A 25046-nucleotide genomic window follows, 5' to 3' on the forward strand; every position below is an offset into this window, starting at 1 on the left:
CAAAGCACCTATGTCTCTATAATTTGATAACTTGAGTAATTTGATCAGCGTCTGTTGTCCAAACCCAAATGTTCTGTTTACTTCGTGTACTAAGCAAGATATTCACTTCTAGACCATTGTGATGATTGTTCATCTGTGAATTCCTTTATGAAATCAGTAGCCGAAGTCAAACTGTTTCTCATTGTCTTTGTTTAGGCTCCAAATACGAAGATCTAAAAGAAAAATATAATAAAGAAGTTGAAGAACGAAAAAGATTAGAGGCAGAGGTTAAAGCCTTGCAGGCTAAGGTAAGTTAATTATGGGCCTCACGATAGAGTATGTGGTTGAAGAAACAGTACTTTGATATACAGAAATACGAGGTTAGAGAAAAATCTGGTGTACGTACAGCCCGACACATTTTTCTTACACTGAGAAGATAAAGTGCTGGCTCGTTACGTTAGTTGTAATCACTGCTCGGTTTTAAAAACAAGTAGCAGTGAAAAAATAGAGTGGGGAGATCAGTTTATCCCTAGACATCAGATGTTCATCAAATTCTATAGAAACTGTAACCATATAATTATTTCCCTGTTAAGATCTAATGGTAAGGAGAGGGTAGGAGCAGAGTCATTCCAGACGCTCACTGTCTGGCTTTATCACCTGGAGGCCATTGCTTCATATTCATTCCTTATGGAATGTGGGGATTGCCACGGGGGACATGGGGTTTGAAGGTCATTATTTATGAAGTGTTTATTTCGAGGAGAATGTTATTAAGGTAATCTCCCCATTCCTGTTAAATAAGTTGCTGACCAGGGTATTAAATTCCATTTTGGTAAATAAACAGGTGGGCAAAGAGATTTAATGTCAACAAAAGAAACAAAATACAGGTATTAGAAACCCCTGCTTTTAGCTTAGGGACTGACCCCCAACATACCTGGTATCTGTAGAACTAACTTTGCTGTCTCTGTTTGTGTGATGGTATTTGCTAAAAAAAAAAAAGAAAAACAACAACAACAACAAAATTCCAGTTTTGCACCTCATGTTGCAAACTTATGTTTCTGCTAAACATAAGAACTCCGTGAGATGGGACAATTCAGCAAAGAGTTTAAGGGTGAATTTATAAGTAGATACCTTAAATGTTGAGGGCCAAAAGGTACCTGTTAGAGCTTTAACAATTTTAATTATTTTCCTGTCTCTAAGCCTTTTTTGGAGGTCATTAGGATTCTGATATATAGCAAAGGTATTGCTTCTCAAGATGAATAAAAATTCAACAGTAATTTTCTGGTTTGTCTTAGAAATATCATGTGCTTTGTTATCTGGTCCAGTCCAGTCATTGGTACCCATTCTTCTGACATTGATGCCCAGAGTTTTTTTGATGGAAGAATTTGAGTCTCTACAAACAGGAAACCTCTCCCTGTGGCAAGAAAAGCTTTTGTTATAGAGAATTTAATGCAGCATCTATGGCCATGTCTTGATATTTGTCAGAACAGAGGCAGAGAGAAGAACAAAAGAAGTAGATAAAGGGAATTAAGAGTACATTTGTTTGAGGAACACTAAGGAATATATAGAATCGTTGAATCATTGTACACCTGAAACTAATAAAACACTGTATTCTTGAATTAAAAAAAATTCAAAGCAGTAGCAAATCCACAAATGTGTAATATATAATATATAACACCTGATATGTCATTTTTTTGGAGTGGTATGGTAGAAAGTGAGATTCTTGAAAGAGTTCTTTAGATCAATATTTAATTTTGATTCTCTTTGTGCAAAGCTACAGGGGGCAGCGACCAAGGACAGGCATAGGAAAACCAAATTTCAGAATTCAAATGGTAGTGAATACTCACTTGTATTTAATGGAGTATATGAGGGATGCAAAATAAATATAAAAGTGGAACCCATCTTAATAGATTGGAACTCAGATGGTAGTGGCTTAACCCTTTAATGCTAAAGTCTAACCATTAGAAAGTTCCTTCACTGGATATTGGCACTTAATGGTTCCCTTGACTCGATGAACATTCTTTGTTGGTACACAGTGGAAGTGTTAACTTCTTGGTATTTTGTCTTTATGTTCTATCTGAAAATGAATAGCATTGAATATTGAGAAGTCTAAAGGGCTCTAAAGAGTTTCTATTTTTACAGAAGGTGAGTCAGGCTATTCCTCAAAGTACAATGAACCACCGGGACATTGCACGGCATCAGACTTCATCATCTGTGTTCTCATGGCAACAAGAAAAGACCCCTAGTCGGCTTCCGTCGGGTGCACTGAAAACTCCAATTAGGAGAGATTTCTCTGCATCTCCTTTTTTTGGGGAACAAGAGATGACTCCAAGTAGATCAACTTTGCAAACAGGGAAAAGAGATGCGAGTAACAGTTTCTGTGATAATTCTAGCAATTCTCATCTTTTGGATCAATTAAAAGCCCAGAATCAAGGTAACTTTTTCAGCTAAATTAAGTTGAAAGGAAGTTTTCCTAAGATCATTTCAGAGGTGATTCCAGATGTTTCTAGTCCTAAGACGTGCTCATGTATTTCGTTGGACACGTTGGAAGTAAGCACCTCAGTCTGGTGATGGGTAATACTATTTTGGGTTAAAAGATACCACAATTTTCGAATATACTTTTATTTGTACTAAAAAGCTGGTGCCTCGAAGCCTTCAAAAGTAGGCTGAGTGGCTTTGTCTTTCCAGAAGTAGGGTCAGTAGGTTGATTTCAGTTGACCCTCCCCAGGCTTCTCATCTGACTTTCTTTTGTGGCCCCTGGAACAAGCCTGTGGTCGGCCCGGCTTTGGGCAGAGGTGAGGCGTGTGCTCTGCACTGCCAGGTAGTCCATATGGGAGCAAACCTGTAACCTTGGCCATGGCTCCACGCTACAGCTGACAGCCAAGGGTACCAGGTGGTGTTTTGGAGTCTACTCTGCAGACTCTGATAATTTCCAGTGCTATGATATATTGAAAATCACCGTCAATGTTCACTGGTGAGAATTGTCCCACTGCCAGTGTCTTTGGAGCCAATATTGTGTGTATGTAGGGAAAAAAATGAAAAAAAAAATTATTGTTAATTTTGGCAGTATAGGAGGTTCATACTGTCTTGATCTTCACTGGAGGTAAAGCTACCAGAGAATATGGGAGTGTGATTTTTTTACTGCTTAGCACTCATTTGCATATGATATCAGCACAAAACAAATATTAGTTTGCCAGTATATAAAATCAAGTGGTAGTTTTAACGTAGGGTATTCTATGGGATGCACTTTTTGCAGCCTCAGTTAGGTACTTTTCACGATTTTTAGAAAACCATTTTCTTTCCCAAGTTTCTCTGAAAACATCAGAAAATTTGTTTCCCCTGCTTCCTATGGGATATTAGAATACGAATGACAATAGAGACTAACCATTAAAATTAAATCCAATTAAAGTATCTTCCATGTGTAACATGAATTGATTGATATTTGTCCCACCAAAGGTTTCAGAGCAGAGTAATAACATAAATGACACCATCTGAATTTAGATGTAAATTTTTGGTGAAAAATACATATTAATTAAAGCGTGGACTTTGTTTGTGGTTTAAGAGCTAAGGAGCAAGATTAGTGATTTGGAACTACGTCTGCAAGGACAAGAAAAAGAAACGAAAGGCCACGCGAGTAAATGTCAAGAACTCCAACTCCAACTGGAGAAAGCAAAAGTGGAATTAATGGAAAAAGAGAAAGTTTTGAATAAAAATAGGGATGAACTAGTGAGAATGACAGCACAGAACGACCAGGCATCAACCAAGGTACTGGACTTTTCATGAGTTCTTGAAAACCTACACTTTGTCATATAATTCTTTGGAAAATTTTTTCATACACTTAAATTTCTGAAATAAATGTTAGTAACGAGCCTCATTAATACATACTAGGCAGTATTGGTGCAATTGAACTAGTAAGTTCTTTTTAGAGCTGGGTAAGTGTGGGGTCCAATCTAGATGCACGATTTCCCAGCAAAGTGGCTTGGGCTAGTTGCTGATTTCTTTTCCATCTCAGAGGGTGCAGGAGAATAAAGTTATGTATATACAGCACCTGACACATACAAGAGGCAACTAAGTAATGGAGCTTTAAAGAGGTTTAGGAGGAATGATAGAATTTAATTGATCTGGGGCGCCCGCCTGGGTGGCTCAGTCAGTTAGCATCCAACTCTTGGTTTCGACTCAGGTCATGATCTTCTAGTTCGTGAGTTCAAGTACCACGTTGGGCTCTGTGCTGACAGTGTGGAGCCTGCTTGGGATTCTCTCTCTCCCTCTCTCTCTGCCCCTTCTCTGCTTGCTCTCTCACTCTTTCTCTCAAAATAAATAAACTTTTTTAAAAAATAAAAAAAAAAGAGAATTTAATTGATATACTTTTTTTTTTAATGTTTATTTATTTTGAGAGAGAGAGAGAGAGAGAGAACGTGAGTAGGGGAGGGGCAGAGAAAGAGAGGGAGAGAGAGAATCCCAAGTAGGCTCTGCCCCATCATCCGTGCAGAGTCCAACCTTGAGATCATGACCTGAGCCGAAATCAAGAGCCAGATGCTTAACTGACTGAGCCACCTAGGTGCCCTTAATTGATCTACTTTTGGATCCAACATACATACTCCTGCCATTGAATCTCAAGGTTCCACTTAAGGCCAACTTTCTTAGCGTGTTTGAGGGTGTTTTGTTGTTGTGGTTGTTGCTTTGTCCCCAATCTATCAATAGTGTGTTATTTATTTTTTATTTATTTTTTTAAATTCGTTCATTCACGGATTCAGTTGATTTGTTGTTGACTGCTTGTTGTATGTCAGACACTGTTCTGGACCTGGGGATGAAGCAGTGAGAAAATAGACAGAAAGCACTGCGTTTGGGAAGCTTCATCCTAATGTTGGATGTAACATAAATATAGAGTCACATAGATAATATGGTGAATGGTGACAAGTGTAGAGAAAAATGAATTCTCTTCTAGGACCAACTGATTATTTGGCGCTTCCTGAATCCAGTCTTTATCTGGGTCCAGCGTTTTGCTCACATTTGCCTTTCTGCCTGGCACACTCTCCTCTTGGAATACTCTTGACATGTTCCTCAGCCCGTATGCAACTTCCTTCATCTTTTAATGCAGTGAGATCTTTTCTCCTGGCATCCCCCTTAACACCCTTTTATTGTCGTTACCTGTGTCCTAGCCCTTTGGGTTCCCACACTTGGCTAATTGTCAGAATGACAGAGAAACTTGCAGAATTAATCCTGTTAGACCCATGTCTGATGTGGGCCCAAAGAATTTACTTTTAATAAACTCTCTAGATATTTCTAAGGCAGTAGGTAAGAACCTCTGTTGTAGGTAGACTTACATCTTCTGTTGGTCTGCTGAAGGCAGGTTCATTCGTCTTTTCTTTCTCTTTCTCTTTTCTTTTCTTTTCTCTTTCTTTTCTTTTCTTTTCTTTTATTTCTTTCTTTCAAAATTATTTAAAGGTAATTATAAATTCACATGTACTCGTATAGAATAATAGCTTGTTAATAAGGCGAGTTACATTGATCACTTTTCAAATATTTGAACGAACCTTGTATCCTTGGAATAAACCCTACATAGCCGAGGTGTATAATTCTTTTTATACATTTCTGGATTTTACTTGCTAATAATTTGTGAGAATTTTAGTATTTATATTCATGAGGGATATTGGTCAGCTGTTTTCTATTTGTTCTGTCTTTCTCTGGTATTTGTATCAGAGATCATACTAGCTTCATAAAATGAATTGGGAAGTGTTCCCTCCTGTTTTTTGGAAGAGATTATGTAGAATCGGTGTTATTTCTCTCTCTTAAGATATCCATGACTTGCAAAAAAAAGAAAGAATTGGTGTTATTTCTTTCTTTATATGTTTGGTAGAATTCTCCATGAAACCATCTGGGCCTGGAGATTTTTGGGGAGGAGTTTTAAAATTACAAATTTAATTTTAAAAATAGTTATATAGCTATTAAAATTATTTATTTCATATTTGATGAGTTGGGGTAGTTTGTGTTTTTAGAGGAAATAGTCCATTTTATCCAAATTTTTAAACTTATAAATGTAGTTATTTGTAGTATTTTCTTATCCTTTTGATGTTGGTAGGTCAGGTGATATTCTCTGATTCTTTTTTTGTTCTTAATTTTTTAATTATTATTATGTTTGTTTATTTTGAGAGAGAGACACACACAGAATGCAAGTGGGGGTGCGGGGGACAGAGAGGGAGACAGAATCTGAAGTAGGCTCCAGGCTCTGAGCCATCAGCACAGAGCCTGCTACGGGGCTCAAACACACCAGTGTGAGATCGCAACCTGAGCAAAGTCAGACGCTCAACCAACTGAGCCACCCAGGCACCCCTGATGTTCTCTGTTTCTGATAGTGGTGTCTTCTCTTGTTTTCTCTTTGTCACTTTTGCTAGAGATATGTCAATTCTGTCAGGAACAACAATAAAATTTGTCAATTTGTTGATCTTTTATTGATCTTTCCAAAGAATCAGCTCTTTGGTTCATTTATTTTCTCTATTATTTTTCTTTTTTCAACTGTATTCATTTTTACTCTGGTATTTCCCTCTGCTTGCTTTAGGTTTATTTTGCTCTTATTTTTCTAGGTTGTTGAAGTAAGGAGCTTAGATTATTGATTTGAGGCTTTTCTTTCCCAGTGCAGGCATTTAATGTTATAAATTTCCCTCCATACTACCTCAACTGTGTCTTACAAATTTTGAGGTATTGTATTTTAATTTGTATTTAATTACAACGTATTTTTATTTTGTATTTTTAAAAGTTTTTTAAAAGTGTTTTTATGTTTATTTTTTGAGGGGGGAGGGGCAGAGAGAGAGGGAGACACAGAATCCGAAGAAGGCTCCAGCTCCGAGTTGTCAGCACAGAGCCCAATGTGGAGCTCAAACCCATGAACCGTGAGATCCTGACCTGAGCTGAAGTCAGACGCTTAACTGACTGAGCCACCCAGGTGCCCCACAATTCAGCGTATTTTTAAAACATTTTCCTTGACACTTCCTCTTTGCTTCATGGATTACTTAGAAATACCTTGTTCAGCTTCCAAGTGGTTAGAGATTTTTTTTCTTTTTGTTATTGATTTCTAATTCGATTCCATTGTGTTCAGAGAAGATACTCTATGATTTCAGTTCTAAGTTTGTTGAGGCTTGTTTTATGGCCTAAGACAGTAGTCTATTTTGGTGTATGTTTCATGCAGTTGGGGGAAAAATATATATATTCTGTTGTTGGGTGGAGTGTTCTAAAATTATCCTTAGCCCCAAATCATCTGTTGGTTGATGGTGTTGTTGAATTCTTCCATATTTTTGTTGGTTTCCTGTCTATTAATTGTTGAAAGAAGGATGGTGAAAGTCTTCCATAATTGTTGATTTATCTATTTCTCCTGTCAGTTCTATCAGTTTTTGCTTCACATATCTTATAGCTCTGTTGTTTGGCGCATGCACATTTAGGATTTCTATGTCTTTGTGGACTGACCCTTACCAGTATAGAATAGCCCTCATTGTCTCTGGTAATTTTCTTTATTCTGAAGTCTACTCTTTCTGATATTAACGTAGCACTCTACCTTTCCTTTAATGTTTGCATGATGTATTTCTTTTTACTTTCAGCCTATCTTTTTATTATTATATTTGAGGTGAGTTTTGCAAAGACAGCGTATAGTTGGGTATATTTGTTTAAATCCACTCTTCCCACATCTGTGTTTTAATTAGCATATTTAAACCATTTACATTTAATGTAACCATTGATGTATCATGGCTTAAAACTGATATCTTATTTTTTGTTTTCTATTTCTTTTTCATTTTGTTGTTTCCTTTTTGCCTGTCTTCCTGTGGGTTACTTGAACATATTGTATAATTTCTAATACTTTTGGATGTATTTCTTTGTAGAGCTATAGTGACTGTTCCAGATATTACATTATATATACACACAATTTATCAGCCTATTGGTGTTGTCATTTAAGCAGCTCTAATGGATTACAGAAAATTTACTGCTCTTTTTATCCTTTTACCTTTGCCCATTTATAACACAATTTTCCTAAGTGTTTACCTACATATAGAACCACATCAGACAGTGCTATATTTTTTGCTTTAACTGTCAAACATAACTTAGAAAACTGGAGAAGAGAAAGAAAGCCTATTATTTATACCAATGTTGTTGCTTACCTTGTTTTTCCTTCTTACCCAATTCCTTTAAAGTTTCCTTCTTTCATCATTTCCTTTTTGTTTAGAGAACTTCTTTTAACCATGCTTTTAGGCCACACATTCTAGTTTTTGTTACTGCATCCTGGAAGTTATTTCTTCAGGATATACGGATTCTCGGTTGACAGTTCTTTTCTTTCAGCACCATCATGTTTTTCCCTTGGGTCCTAAAGTCCCTAGTTGCACAATCTTCTCTCCTCTTAGAGCTTTCTTTCATTTGTCCAGGGTTTTGAATTGTTCTCAACGGGAGGAATAAGGAAATGTACCTTTATTTATTCTTACTGGAAGTGGTAGTCCAGGTTCATTTTTAGACATTCTCCTAGTGCAGTGCTTTGCAGAGATACTGTTGATAAATATTGATTCAGTGAGTGAGGATGCAGTGGAGGGTCAATGGGATCATGACCTACCTTGAGCCATATATTTATTCACTTTGTGCAATCTGAGTTTATAGTCTTTGTCTCAAAGACTTGGATTTGAGCCCTGACTCTGCCACATCCCAGTTGTTTTGCTTTTGAGTTCTGAGCCTCCGCTGTCTAATCAATAAAATGGTGTTAATAATGCCTGTGTCATAGGATTGTTGTAAAGAATGAGATAATTTTTAGGGGAGCCTGGGTGGCTCAGTCAGTTAAGCCTCCGACTTAGGCTCAGATCATGGTCTCCCAGTTCGTGGGTTCAAGCCCTGTGTCGGGCTCTGTGCTGACAGCTTGGAGCCTGGAGCCTACTTCAGATTCTGTGTCTCCCTCTCTCTCTGCCCCTCCCCTGCTCGTGCTCACTCTCTCTCTCTCTCTCTTCCTCTCTCTCTCTCAAAAATAAATAAACATAAAAAAATTTTTAAAAAAAGAATGAGATAATTTTTATAAAGGCTTAGCCTAGTGTGTGGCACATGGTGAGTTTATAATAACATATTATTATTACATGGAGTTCCTTGTCAGTTAAGCTTCTTTTCAGTTGCCTATGTGCCAACTCAGGCTTTCCTATATATCAGAATTATACCTACTCTATTATACTTTGTCTTACTGGTTTTGGTATGACAGGATCACTGAATCTTTGTTCTATCTAATGTATTTGGTAGGGTTTCTTCTTACCGGATCGTGAATTAAAACTTTTGACTAGGACAGTGCTCAGAACTTAGCTCTGGCTTTCTATTAGAAAATTTCCTCCAGGTTCTTAAGACCCATTCATTCAATGCTTTCTGGCTTCCTTTTTTTCCAGTGAGCTACAAATCCACCTAGCTGAAAATTCATTGTACCTCTCTCCCTCTTGCCTATTAGCATTGTATAATCTAGTCAAATGTGTTGCTAGTCAAATTATGCTTGGTTTTTGCTCTTCCCTGGTCTACCATTAGAATTACCCAGTAAGTGAAATGGAGCTAATTCAATCAAAATCAATACCATGTTCTTTGAACCTATGCTGTGTCTAGTACACTTCTTTTCCAAGTATTTGCAATCTGTGTGGGGTACAAAGTTTGAGCTCAAGTAGAAATATTGAGGCTGGCAACAAACCTGGAGTTCAGCACTCACATTTCACAGATGAAAGCTGAGGCCCCGGGGTCTTAAATGAGTGCCCAGGGTCACACACTGCATATTTTCAAGGATTTCAACGCTGGGCACGATTTTAGAATATTACGGAACATTCGTGACACCTAGTGGTCAGCTACTATTACGTGGATTATGCGTCATCGATATCGGAATGTCATTAGAAAATTTTAAATAAGATCTAAGTATCTTCTAAACGCTCTTTTTTAACCTACTCTTGTAGTAAGAATTGTTGATTCTGAGAGGGTAGTGGGATGTGTTGCAGTTTGAAGGAGGGCCAGCAGAGGGCACCAAGGGTTCATTCATCTCTGTCTTGCATGGGTTTTTTTCCCTAGCCACTGTCAACTACCAACATTGGGACCATCGTTTGGGCAATGATTTTTATCGGAGTTGTTTCCTGCTGCATCCCCAGTGCCTAGCAGGGTGCTTGACATATAGTAGGCTCTCAATGAATATTTGTTGGATTCATATTTATCATCATCATCATCATCATTTTTTTTTTTTTTTAAGTTTATTTGTTTTGAGAGAGACAGAGATAGTTTGAGCCAGGGAAGGGCAGAAAGAAAGAGAATGCCAAGCAGGCTTCGCATTGCCAGCTGTGTGGCCCAATGCAGGGCTCAAACCCATGAACTGTGAGATCATGACCTTAGCTGAAATTAAGGCTCAGATGCTTTACCGACTAAGCCACCCAGGCACCCCCATATTTATTATTTTTATAAATACTTTCTATAATCTTCTTCCTTGGGGATTTAAAGATTCAAGAACAGTAAAGATAGTGACAAAGGTGTCTTAATGTCTAAGGCAGTGGATTAATTTGTACCACTGGCTCAGTATTTTTCTTTTGAATTTGGTATATTTAAAGTTCTGATACGTTGAAAAAAAATTAAAAAAAAAAAAAGGGGGGGGCGCCTGGGTGGCGCAGTCGGTTAAGTGTCCGACTTCAGCCAGGTCACGATCTCGCGGTCCGTGAGTTTGAGCCCCGCGTCAGGCTCTGGGCTGATGGCTCAGAGCCTGGAGCCTGTTTCCGATTCTGTGTCTCCCTCTCTCTCTGCCCACCCCGCCCCCCCTTCATGCTCTGTCTCTCTCTGTCCCAAATATAAATAAACGTTGAAAAAAAAATTTTTTTTAAGTTCTGATAGTTGCGGGGCGCCTGGGTGGCTCAGCCGGTTAAGCACCGACTTCGGCTCAGGTCATGATCTCACAGGTTTATGAGTTCGAGCCCCACATCCGGGCTCTGTGCTGACAGCTCAGAGCCTGGAACCTGCTTCGGATTCTGGGTCACCCTCTCTCTCTGCCCATCCCCTATGCGCTCTCTCTCTCAAAAATAAACATGAAAAAAAAAATTTAAAGTTCTGATAGTTGCAAAATCATTTAGTCATTAATGACCAGCTTTGGTCCTTTCATCTTTGGTTAGTTAATAATTGGTGTCTGACTGGTCTTCTGGCAAAGTATTATGTCATGCTTTCTTTTCCTCCAATTTCTCTGTTAAATTTCTAATATTTCTAATAGTTTTTTTTGTTTTTTGTTTTTTGTTTTTTGTTTTTTGTTTTTTAATTTCTGAGAGAGGAGGGGAGGGTGAGAATGAGAGGGAGACACAGAATCCAAAGCAGGCTCCAGGCTCTGAGCTGTCAGCACAGAGCCTGATGTGGGACTTGAACCCACGATTCGGGAGATCATGACCTGAGCCAAAGTCAGATGCTTAAGTGACTGAGTCACCCAGGAGCCCCAAATATTTCTAATAGTTCTGGATGAGACTCTAATGAGTCTCAGAAAAATACTTTAGAAGAGATATTTGCCAAATACTGGCACATTTCTTTTAGACCAGGGAGTTCTCCCCCACCCATATGAAGTGTTCTTATTCTTCCCTGGAAATTTGGAGTTGTTTTGTAGGGCATTTTAGGGATTTGAACACCATGGGGAAGATTCAGAGGAACAAAACTTGATGATTTAAGACCATTTTATTCCAGTTTAATTTTAGAAGGGCATCCTAAGTTTTGATTTAGCCATCCTAAATTGGCTATGTACAAAGGCAAAAAGACTGTTCTTTGTGTTATTTATGGCAGCTTGGTTAAAAACAGTTGTGATATTCTCTGGAGTGCTGTGAACCTTCAGAATTTAAAATGGCACAGTGAGAGCATTGTGGAAATAAGTATTGTAATATTTAAAGTTTCCCGCAAAATCTTATTATGCTTGAAACAGACTGTCATATGAAGGTGATGGGTACCCTCTGATAATTTTACAGCTTCTAAATGACACAGGTCAACATCATTGCATTTGAACCTCTCATTTCCATGCAACAATGTTAGATGAATCTTTATTCAAACACACATATTTCTTCTTTCATAGTTCAAATTATGGAGTATTTATTTAAATGGTCTAATACTTTACATCCTCTCTAATATTTCCCAAATACAAACATTATGTGTGCTAACATAAATATAGTGGTTTTCGTAATTGCTGATCATTTCATTATTTTTTAAATTATTTTTTTAACGTTTATTCATTTTTGAGAGACAAAGAAAGACAGAGTGTAAGTGGGGGTGGGGCAGAGAGAGAGGGAGACACGGAATCTGAAGCAGGCTCCAGGCTCCAAGCTGTCAGCACAGAGCCTGACGTGGGACTTGAACCTGTGAACCACGAGATCGTGACCTGAGCAGCAGTCGGACGCTTTACGAACCGAGCCACCCAGGCACCCCTTTGCTGATCATTTTAATCCCAACTTTTTATGACACAACATCTCAAAACACAAAGATGAACTTGAACCAGATCTCAGGACTCACTTTTCTAAAATTCCAAATATTTGCTTCTTGCCTCGGATCCTTGTGTAGTGACCATTTTTATTTGTTGTCAGTGTGCTGCGTTGGAACAAAAACTGAGGAGATTGTCTGAAGATTTGAGCTGTCAGCGACAAAATGCAGACAGTGCCAGGTGTTCTCTGGAACAGAAAATCAAGGAGAAAGAAAAGGAGTTTCAAGAGGTAAGTAAGGTAAATGGATTCACGAGGAGTTTGCCTGGAAGGCTCTTGTTGGGCATTTCACAGTTTCATCATCTGAAAAGAAGAGCTGTTTGTCGTCACTTGGGGTGTTCCATGAGAGAGGAACGGCTTTGTGAGGAAAAGGTTCCCATGTTTTCTTTCACACTTCCATCTTTCTGTTTTCGATGGGAGAAGGGACTCGCTAACCAGCATGTTCCTTTTCATCCGTGTCCTCTGATTTGTTTGCGATTTAATACCAAGTAGGAAAGGATCATCTCTCGTCTTTCAAACACCCTCAGTTGTGAAGGGAGTTGTATCCTATTCTCCACCTGTTTCTAAAGCCCGTGGGTTGGCAAATATATGCGAAAGGTAGCTGATGTACTGGGGAAAGAAGTTCCAGAAGTATTACTGCCAGGGGCAAGTGAGTTGGCCTGGCGGAGCGTATCGTATGGACTGAGGCTCTCTAACCTTTCGGTAAGAGCGCCTGGAGATGGTAATCTGGTCTCCTGACGCGGTTATCAGAGTTCACCGGTGGCATATCCTTGCTGTCGTTCTCAATTGCAAGTGATGCTGTGGTGTTTGAGATCTTAAGCCCCAGTTTTGAGTGCCTTAGATTTCCTAGCTGAGGTGTGACTGTGACAGCTCAGCTCTCCTCTCTTTTGCCCCCTGGGCTTGTGGAAACAGAGATGAGGAACGTAAGATTGGGGATGGGACGGAAGCCGGCTAGCTTCCACGCGGTCAGCTGGCGGACTTCTTCCCCTTTCCCCCTGAGGTCTGCGTCCCATCACCGGGACCCGCACTCGATGGGTTATGTTTATCATGAGGTGAGCGGTCAGCCTGGCTCCCTCTTGTGCGCTGCTCTTTCAGCGTGGCATGGCCTGCAGGAGGTTGGCGGCTCACCCCGGAGTCTCCTCGTTAACCGGCGTTCGTCCGACTGATGCGCGTGTCTTTGGTGTTTCAGGAGCTCGGCCGTCAACAGCGCGCCTGCCAAGCGCTGGACCAGGAGTGCACGCAGATGAAAGCCAGACTCACACAGGAGTTACAGCAGGCCAAGAACACTCACAATATCCTGCAGGCTGACCTGGATAAAGTAGGCAGCTGGCTTACCTCTCTCCTCACTTGTTCCCCCTTTTCCTTGTTCGTGCGTTTTCTGTCTCACGGCTGACATTCTGATGCTTCCAAAGAAAAGCTGCCTTCCTTATCAAAGAAGAGAGCAAACTGAATCCTTCTGGGTCTGCGCTTCCTCATTTACAGAAGGAGGGGAGTGAGTGAGGATCTCAGATCTGAAGGTCTGGGGAGGGGTGTGATATTCCTGTGGATTGGGGTCATATCACCAGGTGGGAGCCATCCGGAGTAATTCACGTCCTGCAAATAGTCAAAGCGCTGACAACTATAATCCATTGACTTATTTGTTTATTGCGGGGGGGGGAGGGGGTGGCAGGGGGAGCTTGGGAGGAGGAGCAGAGAGAGAGAATCCCAAGCAGGCTCCTCACTGTCAGTACAGAGCCCAGTGCGGGGCTTGATCTCATGAACTGGGAGATCCTGACCTGACCTGAGCTGAGATCAAGAGTTGGATGTTTAACCAACTGTGCCCCCCACCCCCCCCACCCCCGGGCACCCAGCAGTGAGTGTTTTAAAGTGTAAGTCAGGTTATGGGACTCCCCTACTCACAGCTATAGCTACTTCCCGCCTCTCTTATAGTAGGAGCTCATCCTTCCAAAGGTCTGCAGGACCCTGATGGCCCTTCCAGCACCTTGCTTTTTGGCCTCCTTGCTGTTGGTAGAACACGCTCAGCGTCTTCAGGGAGGTGCTGTGTCCAGATGGATCTGTAGGGCACCTTCACTTGCTTGAGCTTTCTGCTCTCATGTCGCTTTATCCATGACATCTACCCTGGTCACTACATAGATCCCTATCCTCAAATACTTTCTGTTTCCTTTACCTTGCTTAAGTTTTCTCCATAGGGCATATCATCTGTTGTACAATACAGCTATTTCATTTGGTTTTTTTTTTTAATGATTGTTTATTTGAGAGAGAGAGAGAGAGAGAGAGCAAGTGGGGGAGGGGCAGAGAGAGAAGGAGACACAGAATCCGAAGCAGGCTCCAGGCTCTGAACTGTTGGCACAGAGCCCGGCATGGGGCTCGAACTCACAAACCGCGAGATCATGACCTGAGCCGGAGTTGGACGTTTAACTGACTGAGCCACCCAAGAACCCCTCTTTGTTTCTTTTTATGCTGTGTTCCTTCTATCACTCAAATCTTTCCATGAGGACAGGCTTTCGCCTGTTTAGTTCCCTGCTCTACCTGTAAACACAAGCACCGACCGAATCCCATAGCTTGAAAACAGCACAACAGATGGATTATAGTCCTTCGCTCTTTTCTTGACTTGACCCATATAGCTTGACAGGTGACACATTGTGGAGTTTACTGTGAATATGTCAGAGATTCATCTCTTTACTTTCTTAGTGCTTGCTTCTTTGTTTATTTTTAAAATTAAGGTTTATCGGGGCGCCTGGGTGGCGCAGTCGGTTGAGCGTCCGACTTCAGCCAGGTCACGATCTCGCGGTCCGGGAGTTCGAGCCCCGCGTCGGGCTCTGGGCTGATGGCTCAGAGCCTGGAGCCTGTTTCCGATTCTGTGTCTCCCTCTCTCTCTGCCCCTCCCCCGTTCATGCTCTGTCTCTCTCTGTCCCAAAAATAAATAAACGTTGAAAAAAAAAATTAAAAAAAAAAAAAAAAAATTAAGGTTTACCATTCAAGTAGAGTCTCATTTTATGGGAAATACAGGTTAACTCTCAAGTTCAGGATATAACCAAGTGGGACGAGTTGCCCTCTCTTCGTAGAGGAGCCAGAGATGGGGAAGCAGCTGGAATGGGGAGAGGTAACCATCACTGTCATGTGTTATGTACTAATTAGGGGTTCTCTGATGTGCTCATAATCCTCTCTCTACCCAGCTATCCAAGGTTGGTAGAAAATAAAAATCCTCCTTTCCCAGGATAACTATTAAAGGGTTTCCTTCAAGACCCTTTAAAAAAAAGTCCTTTTGGGGCACCTGGGTGGCTCAGTCAGTTAAGTGTCCGACTCTTGATCTCAGCTCAAGTCTTGATTCTCAGAGTCATGAGTTCAAGCCCCACATTGGGCTCCATGCTAGGCTTTTTATTTTTTATTATTTTTTTCTTTTTTGGGGTTTTTTGTTTTGTTTTGTTTTTTGAAGAGGTCTATGAGTCTTTAAGAAAGGACCAGTTTTATTTTTGTTTCAAATGCAACATTCTGTTGGTAGTGTCTGAGCCTTGCTTTTATTGGATGTTTTCTAGTTTAACTATTCTACAGGTGGATGTTTAAGTTGTCAATGTTACCTTGTTCGTTGTAGCCCTGGGGATGGCATTACTGGGTAACATGCATGTTTCTGTAGGACGCCTTTCCACGTGTGAAATTGGTGCTCTCAAGGACAGATGTATTCTCCCTTGTAATCGATTCTGACAAATTGCTTTCCAAAAAATTGTAATTTACCTTCTCACCCAGTGTGAGAGGTCCTATTTTTTCTCATCCTTGGAGACAGTCCTGTTTTTAAAGATTTTGTCAACTAAGAGGTGAAAAAGTCATCTTAATCGTTGTTTCGATTCATTCCTCCTTGATTACCGCTGAGGATGTTTCTTTCAGAAGTTGATATATGTTTGTATTTTTTTGCATAAAACTGTCTACTTCTATTATTCACTCCTTTAAAAAATTGGTTTACCTTTTTCTAAATGGAACCAAAGATGTGCTCTATTTGTTGTATTATGGAAATGCATTTTTTTTAATGTTTATTTATTTTTTATTTTTGAGAGAGAAAGTGTGGGGGAGGAGCAGACAGAGAGGGAGACAGTATCCGAAGCAGGCTCTGTGCTGACAGCAGAGAGCCTGACAAGGGACTCAAACTCATGAACTGTGATATCATGACCTGAGTTAAAGTTGGATGCTCAACCGACTAAGCCACCGAGGCACCCCTGGATATAGAATCTTAAATCTGTTACATAGCAAATACTTACTCCCAGTCTATTTCATAGCAAATACATTCTCCCAGTCTGTTTCTTTTCCTTTCTTTTTTTTTTTTTAAGTTTTTATTTATTTTGAGAGAGAAAGAGAGAGAGAGAGAACAAACAAGCTGGGGAGGGGCACAGAGAGAGGGAGAAAAAGAATCCTAAGCAGACTCTGCACTAACAGCTCAGAGTCCGATGTGGGGCTCAAACTCACAAATGGTTAGATTATGACCTGAGCTGAAATGAAGAGTCTGATGCTTAACTGACTGAACCACCCAGGCACCCACTTCCGGTCTGTTTCTTATCTCAACTTTTCTTTTTTTGGTTGTTTATTACTATTTCATTGTTTCTTTTTTTTTTTTTTTTTTGTAGTTAAAATTTTTTTTTCTCTTTTGCTTTCTCTCCAAACCCAGCCCTTTTTGATCTCCTCTATGCTGTCACCCATAGTGCTCTGATGGTATTTTAAGTTAAACTTCTAATGCTGTATTTAGCTGTGACATATATTGTTTCTCACCCAAAATCGATGGCATCAGTTCTCATGTCCCATGACCATTTTACTTAAGAAGAAATAATTTAGGGGCCCCTGGGCGGCTCAGTTGGATAAGTGTCCAGCTTTGGCCAAGGTCATGATCTCAAGTTTCGTGAGTTCAGGCCCCACATTGGGCTCGCTCCACTTCAGATGCCCTGTCCCCCTCCTTCTGCCCCTCTCCTGCTTGCACGTGCGCTCGCTCTCTCTCTCTCTCTCAAAAATAAATAAATGTTAAAAAAAGAAGAAGAAATAATATATTTAAAAAGTAAAGCACATAAAAATTAAACCTTACCTTGTCTTCTTTTTACAGGTCACATCAGTAAAGCACCAGCTAGAAAAAAATTTGGAAGAGTTTAAGCAAAAATTCTGCAGAACCGAACAGGCATTGCAGGCGAGTCAGATGCAGGAAAATGAGCTGAGGAGAAGCAGTGAAGTAAGTGAGGCGTAGATGAGTATTCATCAACTTTTCTAAGTGGAAAGAAACAAAACTGGTGATAGGATGGATCATGTAGATCCCCTTTCCAAGGGTTGGCTTTTGAGCCTATTAAAAACTTTGTGGAAAGTCCTAGGTTTAAACAAAAGCAACGACAGATGAGGGATTTCTAGATTTAAAATTCTTGCAAAAACAAGTAATCATCAGTTGTTGCCCCAACTTCCAGAGTCACGTTGGGCATGTGCAAGACTGTCAGTGTCTTTCTTGGGAAATTCATTCTTGTTACACAAAATGGTGGATGAAGTTTCTCCAGTGGTGTGGATACGAGGAGAGCACGCTGATGATGTGGGATTTTACTCGTACTGACTTTAATTTGGCTTTTCTATTTGGTGGTCTGGAGTTTATCTTAAAGGGTTCATTTGAGAACCATTTAGGGACAGTTAATAGATTGAAACAACTTGAATAGAGCCATAAATCAGCACAAAGAAGCATAGCAGAACAGAAGTTTCTTTTCTATCAAATAATGTCACAGGAAAGCATTTTTCCCACTTCTTTAAATCTTTTGCGATCATTTTTTAGACTAAAGATTTTTTTTAGAAAGAGTTTTTTTATTAATATTTTTGATGTTTATTTTTGACAGAGAGAGAGAGAGAGAAAGAGAGTAGGGGAGGGGCAGAGTGAGAGGGAGACATAGAATCTGAAACAGGCTCCAGGCTCTGAGCTGTCAGCAAAGAGCCTGACATAGGGCTCGAACTCGGGAACGGCGAGATCGTGACCCAAGCTGAAGTCGAACAAACACTTGACCGACCGAGCCACCCAGGAGCCCCTTTTTCAGAAAGAATTCTGCATAAAGGATATTTATTTATGCAGATGAGGAAACTCTAAATGTATTCATCCCCACAGCTTGGAAGAGTGTATCATGGTTGTGAAATCAGAACATCTGTCAGTAGCAGAGAGGTGATTGTTAAAGCAGGCAGCCTCAGAGGGGTAATGCTGTTGGGGACAGGAGGCCCCGGCTCCAGCAGCCCAAGTGGAAGAAAACTTGATGTCAGATGATGCTTTCATCAGAGAACGATTTCAAATGGAAGTGTTTGTTTCAGCAAAACAAATGTTTGCCTTTTGGCCAGTGGGGACCAACCAACAGATGCTTCTGCTAACATTTCCACAGGCAGACTGGCACCGAACCCTTCCCCCTGTGAGCTTTCCTTCCAGCCAGAAACTCTCCCGCGACTCCACTGGCTGCCTGGTGGAAACATTTTGTAAAAGCAATCGTCTGGTTAAGAGGGTCCAAACACTGTTCTCTTGGCCAAGGCGCGGTGGTGGGCTGGACATTGTCTTGCAGGTGTTTCAGAAGACACGTGGAGACCCCCACAGCTGTAGAGCTGTCCACCGTGCACTCTGGCCTGTGCAGTTAAATGCATTTCACGTTGCACCTAGATTTCCTCGATTTTGGTTGTCCGGTGCAAGTGCCTAGCACAGGGCTAGGGGATGCATGTAGTATTTGCCTTAATTTACGCTTGTGGGTATGTGTCTTTTTTTGAGGATGATATCAAGAATACAAAGGGTTTAGCTGTCTCTTGCACTTTGCTTTGGGATTGGCATTAGAAAAGTGACTTACCCAGTAAGTTATAGTCTGCACTATAACTTAGTAGCAGAACGATAGCTTTAGAGTCAGGAAGATCTGGGACTGCATCGTTTTCTGCCACTTCCCTGCTCTGTGACCTTCGGACAGCGACCTAGCCTTTCTGAGTCTGACTTTGCTCATCTGCATGTAGGGAGGACTAAATAATACCCTTTCCTTTTCCAAGCTGTATTAATGATTGAATTTTGGATGGAAAGTGCTTAGATGGTCAACGGCTGTGACCGTCTGATGTGCCCACTGTTTGCTCTCACCTGTAGGCACAGAAAGTGATGAGCAAGGGACAGTGCATTTGAGATTTCTCACATTAAACATATTGCCCGTCCTGTTCCTCTAGCATTCTGGTAACTTTTTCGGTATCGAACTCTAAGTAAGTGCAAACACACCTCGCATGCTTAGAGGTTTTGGGTGCTGAGATAATGTGACAGTTGTACTGAAATTTTCCTTGTCTGCATTTAGTAAACAGACATGCTGCTCACAATGAGAAGATATCAATAGAGAAATGTGATTAAATGGCCCGATCAATGGCCAAATTCAGATCTAGTGTCAATGTGAAAGGAGGCTTTGGGTAAGCTGCTCATCCCACACCCCAAGGCCAGCCTGCTAGCATTGGGGCAAGGCAATAAAATAGCATCGTTCGGTAACCAGGATGAGGGATCACTTGCCTAGGGACCTTCCTGAGCACGGGGATCTGTATGACATCGGTTCTCGAAGGAGCTTGGTCTGGCAGACAAGAATGGTGAGGTGGGAAGGGCAAAGAACATCCTCTGCATCCATCCACGGTTCATGGTATAGACGTCACCGCAGCAGGGGACATGTTAAGCTCCATTCATGGATGGGATCATGAAATGCCACACAGTAACTGAAATTTGTTTTGTCTGGCCCTGGGAAACGATGCTTCCCTTGCTGCTCCTAAAACTGAAGTTGATCTGGGTGGAATTGCTTGCTAAGCTCTAATGCTGGCTTGTGGTTATAGGGATTTGTGTTGTGTTTTTCTAGACTAGTGCCCAATTTTGCAAATCATTTGAGGACATAAGAGATGCCTAGGAGAATACATCCTTGTATGCCGAACTCATTGTTGATAATGAGCTACCCAATCAAGTCTTAAGTGGCTGTGGCCTCACAGAAAACTAATTGCTGATGGATGGCAGCCTACAGAGCCATTTTCAGATGTTCATTTTCCAAATTTGGGCCTTTTGAAATTCTTGGGTTGGTCATAGCCATAGTATTATAAGCCTGCTGGGTCCCAGGATTGGCTGAACATTTTGTTAGAAACAAATATTTACGGAGCTAATGCCAGAAGAGAGAAAGACATGTTAATCTTTCCATTGAGCTTACTATTCATTTAAATGCCCCCAGTTATGGACAGAGATAGATAGAGACCAACAGATACATGAACATCCAGTTGCCCCCTTCCTTCTCTTTTCTCTTTCTATTTACCTTGCTTCCTTCTATTGGGGATGCCCCCAGCTTTGCACACAGCGTCTTCTCAGCTTTCTTGCCCCACCTCTAGGTGCGGATGCCATTCGACTTGATTACTTTTTTAGGGTAAGCAAATATTTCATAAGTTGCCCAATAAAAATGCGAAGTCAACCCAGGTGGTGAAACTCTAGTTACTCTTTTTTTTTTTTTAATTTTTTAAAGTTTGTTTATTTTTGAGAGAGAGACAGAGAGGCGGAGGGGCAGGGAGAGAGAGGGAGAGAGAGAGAGAATGTCAAGCAGGCTCCATGCTGTCAACGCAGTGCCCGATGTGGGGCTCGAACTCACAAACCATGAGAACCTGACCTGAGCCAAAACCGAGTCAGACGCTTAACCGACTGAGCCACTCAGGCGCCCCAAAACTCTAGTTACTCTTTTACGTTGAACTGATTCAGCTAATCTTAGCATGGATCTTGCAGATCTAGCTGCTGTCAAATTTGGGGAAGAAATGCTAATAATAATGCTCCATTACCCTTGTTAAAGTGCTTTAAGGTAGTTTTCCTGTCACATCTGTGATCTCATTTGAGTGGTGATTATTCTGAGCCCGGAGAGCAAACAAGCGATGATAATTTCTGTAGTTTAACAATGCTCGTTCAAGTCCTCAACACCCGTGCACCTTCATGGTCACTCTTGACAGAATTTAACACTGACTGGTGCAAGCGTTAGCCTCTCTGTCTTGAGATCAGTCGGAGCCTCCCATCAGCCCTGATTGATCTCTTAATTTGATAGAGCGTCCATTTAACTCATGGAAGGGAGGCAGGATTGGGGCAAGGGAGCCAGAGGAGCGTAACTACAACAGGCTCTGTCTTGTTCTGAAGATGAAATGAACATATATGCATGAACACAGCAGCTGCCAGCAAGTTTTCAAGTACTCTCCACTAGCCAGATTCTCCCTCTTCTTGCATTTGGCTTTGCTGCCTAGGTACCCATCTGCTGGTAGTAACCAGGCTGATAATTGAAGGCAACTTTCCAACACAGCCTTGCCAAGACCATCTGTTTTCTAACAGTGCTGTTGGGTTTTGGAAGATGGGTCTTAATTGTTTCTTTAAGATTCAAAAATTCCCCTTTCTTCTCAGAGGGGTATTTTTGAAGTGCAATTTAAAAAAAAAAAAAAAAAAAAGGTAGCCTTATGAAATGTTTTTCCCCCTAAGGATGTGAGGCACTTGATTCCTTCAGTTTTTAACAATCTATGCCGATTCCCTGCGGTCCAGAGGGTGGCATATAATATAGGTGGAGATACTTACCAGCGATGCAGTCACTGACAGTTGAAAAACAGATTGAAGAACATGAACAGAGGATTTATTATGTTGACACACAAGTCTTACGTGGTTGATAAGCAGTAGCGGTTTTACTTGGCATATAAATAAATGATGCTTGTTTTTAAGATTCAAAAATAGGGAGCGCCTGGGTGGCTCAGTCTGTTAAGCATCCGACTTCGGTTCAGGTCACGATCTCGTGGTCCGTGAGTTCGAGCCCTGCGTCGGGCTCTGTGCTGACCGCTCAGAGCCTGGAGCCTGCTTCCGATTCTGTGTCTCCCTCTCTCTCTACCCCTCCCCGTTCATGCTCTGTCTCTCTCTGTCTCAAAAATAAATAAGCGTTAAAAAAAATATATATTTAAAAAAAAGATTCAAAAATAGGCCCAACTCCATGGAATGGACACGCGTATGAGTCTCTGCTACTTTTTTGTATGGCTCCTTCACCTAATCAGGTACCCAGAGAACCAGATTCCCCCATCTAGAATTCATTCTTCCTTCCGTGTACCTGCCCTCTGATTTCCCATAGCATACTCCACCTCTTTGTAGTACTTAGCGGATCCTGGTGTGAACTAAGTGATTGGTATCAAATCCTCCCCCGCTGCCAGGGGAAGACCTACCCTGAGGGCCAAAGACTCTTCTCTTATTTATATTTGTGTCTTTGACGACACCCTTTCCAGCATCTTGCACACTGCTGATTTTCTTGGTAAACACTTAATACTCATAAAGACATCCTCGTTACGGTGAGCCTTAAGATGGTTTTCCAATGAAAAGTAAGAAATTTGTCATGTGAAGTTTTCGGTTCGTTAGCATATCAGATCTTTGCAAAGAGGTATTGGATCATTCAGGTGTGATAGGAACTTGGAGCTTGTGTCTTCGAGGATCTTCTAAGTAGGATTCTCCTTTTGAGGTCACTCTTGAGCCAGCATGGGGACATCCAGAAAGTTCAAAGAGGTCGATTTCTTTGAAGGAAAAAGATTATTGTCAGTTTTGGGTTTTGTGCTTTTGAGTTCTATTCATAAAATCATCCGATTGAAGTAAGAATGTCTAACTTCATTAGGTGCACAAAGGGAAAGTGAGATTCCTCCCCAGCGAGGTACACAAGTGGTCCCATTTGGGACCCATATATGGCAAAAGTCATAACTAGCTTGAGTGGTTTTGATTATAACCAATTAAATGTGTGCTTTAGGAAGCGAAGAAGGAAAACAGCCTCCTTAAGAGTCAGTCTGAGCAAAGGGCCAGGGAAGCCTGCCACCTGGAGGAAGAACTGAGGAAGGCCAAACAGAGTTTGAGTCAGAGCCAGAACTTCGCAGAAGAAATGAGGGGTAAGTAAACTTAGCGTTTGGAGTTCTATTTCCATTAAAAAAGTTTGTTTATTTATTTTGAGAGAGAGCAAGCACATGGGTGAGCCGGGGGAGGGGCAGAGAGAGGAGAGAGAGAATCCCAAGCAGGCTCCGCACTGTCAGCACAGAACCTGATGCAGTGCTTGATTTCGCAAACCAGGAGGTCATGACCTGAGCCGAAATCAAGAGCCAGATGCTTCATTGATTAAGCCACCCAGGGGCCCCTGGAGTTATTTTTCTAAGCTGATGTCCCATGAGGGAGGATGGATGGCTTTAGAAACGTTTTTCAGTTTTCCCATATATCCTCCCAGAAAGATGTCTGTGGTTGATGTGGAGAAAGTTTTCTCCTACCTTTTGGTTTCAGAGTGATAGTTGGACATTGTTTTATTGGAACACATTGAGTCCCAAATTGCCTGGTTTCTCAGTACTTTGAAACCAGAAAGGTAAATATTCTCCACACAAAAGTAAATTGTCAGTGTTGTCTCTCACCCCAGAGTGCTATTCTTTGTGTCTCAAGTGTGTTTATTCATTTAATTCAGACAGCTCATCTTCTCGCTCGATATCATTTCCCAGATGATGGAAAAATTCAATACGTGTTTTCCCAGCTCTTAATGACCATTGTTTTTTGATGACTTACTTGACTGAGTGATTTTATTTCCTCACTTTCTGTATAGACACAGGATTGTGCTGCACACACCACATGAATCCACCATTTCACACTTATTTGTACATACGTATGTCTTTTTACTTACATTAATTTTCTCAGCCAGGTATTTGCACCTCTAGGATTTCTTTCAACCTCCCCTGTGAAATATGTGTCACACTCCTCTGTGACTATTTTCCCATTTATTTATTTGTTTATTTAAAATGTTTATTTAGGGGCACCTGGGTGGCTCAGCCAGTTGAGCGTCTGACTTTTGCTCAGGTCATGATCTCGAGGTTTGTTGAGTACGAGCCCCGCGTCAAGCTCAGTGTTGACAGCTCAGAGCCTGGAGCCTGTTTCGGATTCTGTATCTCCCTCTCTGTCTGCACCTCCTCTGCTCTCTCTCTCGCTCTCTCTCAAAAATAAATAAACATTTAAAAAAATTAGAAAAAAATGTTTACTTATTTTGAGAGAGGGAAGGAGGGAGGAAGAGAACCCCAAGAAGGTGCTGCATTGTCAGTGCAGAACCCAACACAGGGCTCCTCGTCACCAACCATGAGATCATGACCTGAGACGACATCAAGAGTTGAATGCCCAACCGACTGAGCCACCCAGGCACCTTGACTGTTTTCTCTTTTAAATTCTGATCTCCCTCAGACAGCTTTCAGTTATTCCACAGCAGTGGGTAAAAATGTCAATCTTCATCTTTCTTGAAAGAAAACTAAGAAAAGGAAGGGCGAGGGCATTTTTCAGTGTTGGTCACCAGTATCCTTGTTTGAGGTCCTCACAAGTGAAGTGGAGTGAGAGCCTTTGTGGTGCTGTCTTCATGAGCCATAGCTCTCAGCAGGTAGACTGAGATTAAACACGTTAAAACTAGGAATTTTTTTCCCTTTAGTGTAACAACTGAGTTTATAATACATGCTAGCTTTATCATCTACCGTTGAGATTCTCACACTTATTCGCCCTCAGTGTACTTGAACGTGAAGCCTTCCCATCACTTGGCATGAATGCTTTGCAATGAGTGCTTTGAATGAAACCACTACCATTGT

The 25046-nt window shown here is 41.2% G+C and overlaps 1 protein-coding gene across 4 annotated transcripts in view; it reads left to right on the top strand.

Annotated features, from left to right (window-relative positions):
• The window catches only part of CENPF (centromere protein F), a 61809-nt gene that overhangs the window by 9587 nt on the left and 27176 nt on the right, over nucleotides 1-25046 (top strand). For 2 of the 4 annotated variants that reach the window (XM_045452533.1, XM_045452532.1), the window contains exons 5-11: nucleotides 196-287; nucleotides 2119-2410; nucleotides 3539-3741; nucleotides 12543-12668; nucleotides 13627-13755; nucleotides 17518-17640; nucleotides 23201-23336. In XM_045452533.1, the coding sequence (XP_045308489.1) occupies nucleotides 196-287; nucleotides 2119-2410; nucleotides 3539-3741; nucleotides 12543-12668; nucleotides 13627-13755; nucleotides 17518-17640; nucleotides 23201-23336 (1101 nt within the window). The remainder of the gene's footprint in view (nucleotides 1-195; nucleotides 288-2118; nucleotides 2411-3538; nucleotides 3742-12542; nucleotides 12669-13626; nucleotides 13756-17517; nucleotides 17641-23200; nucleotides 23337-25046) is intronic. The other 2 variants (XM_045452536.1, XM_045452534.1) reach the window with 1 other exon arrangement.

The sequence above is a fragment of the Leopardus geoffroyi genome, chromosome C3, assembly GCF_018350155.1.
Source record: "Leopardus geoffroyi isolate Oge1 chromosome C3, O.geoffroyi_Oge1_pat1.0, whole genome shotgun sequence".
Taxonomy (NCBI): domain Eukaryota; kingdom Metazoa; phylum Chordata; class Mammalia; order Carnivora; family Felidae; genus Leopardus; species Leopardus geoffroyi.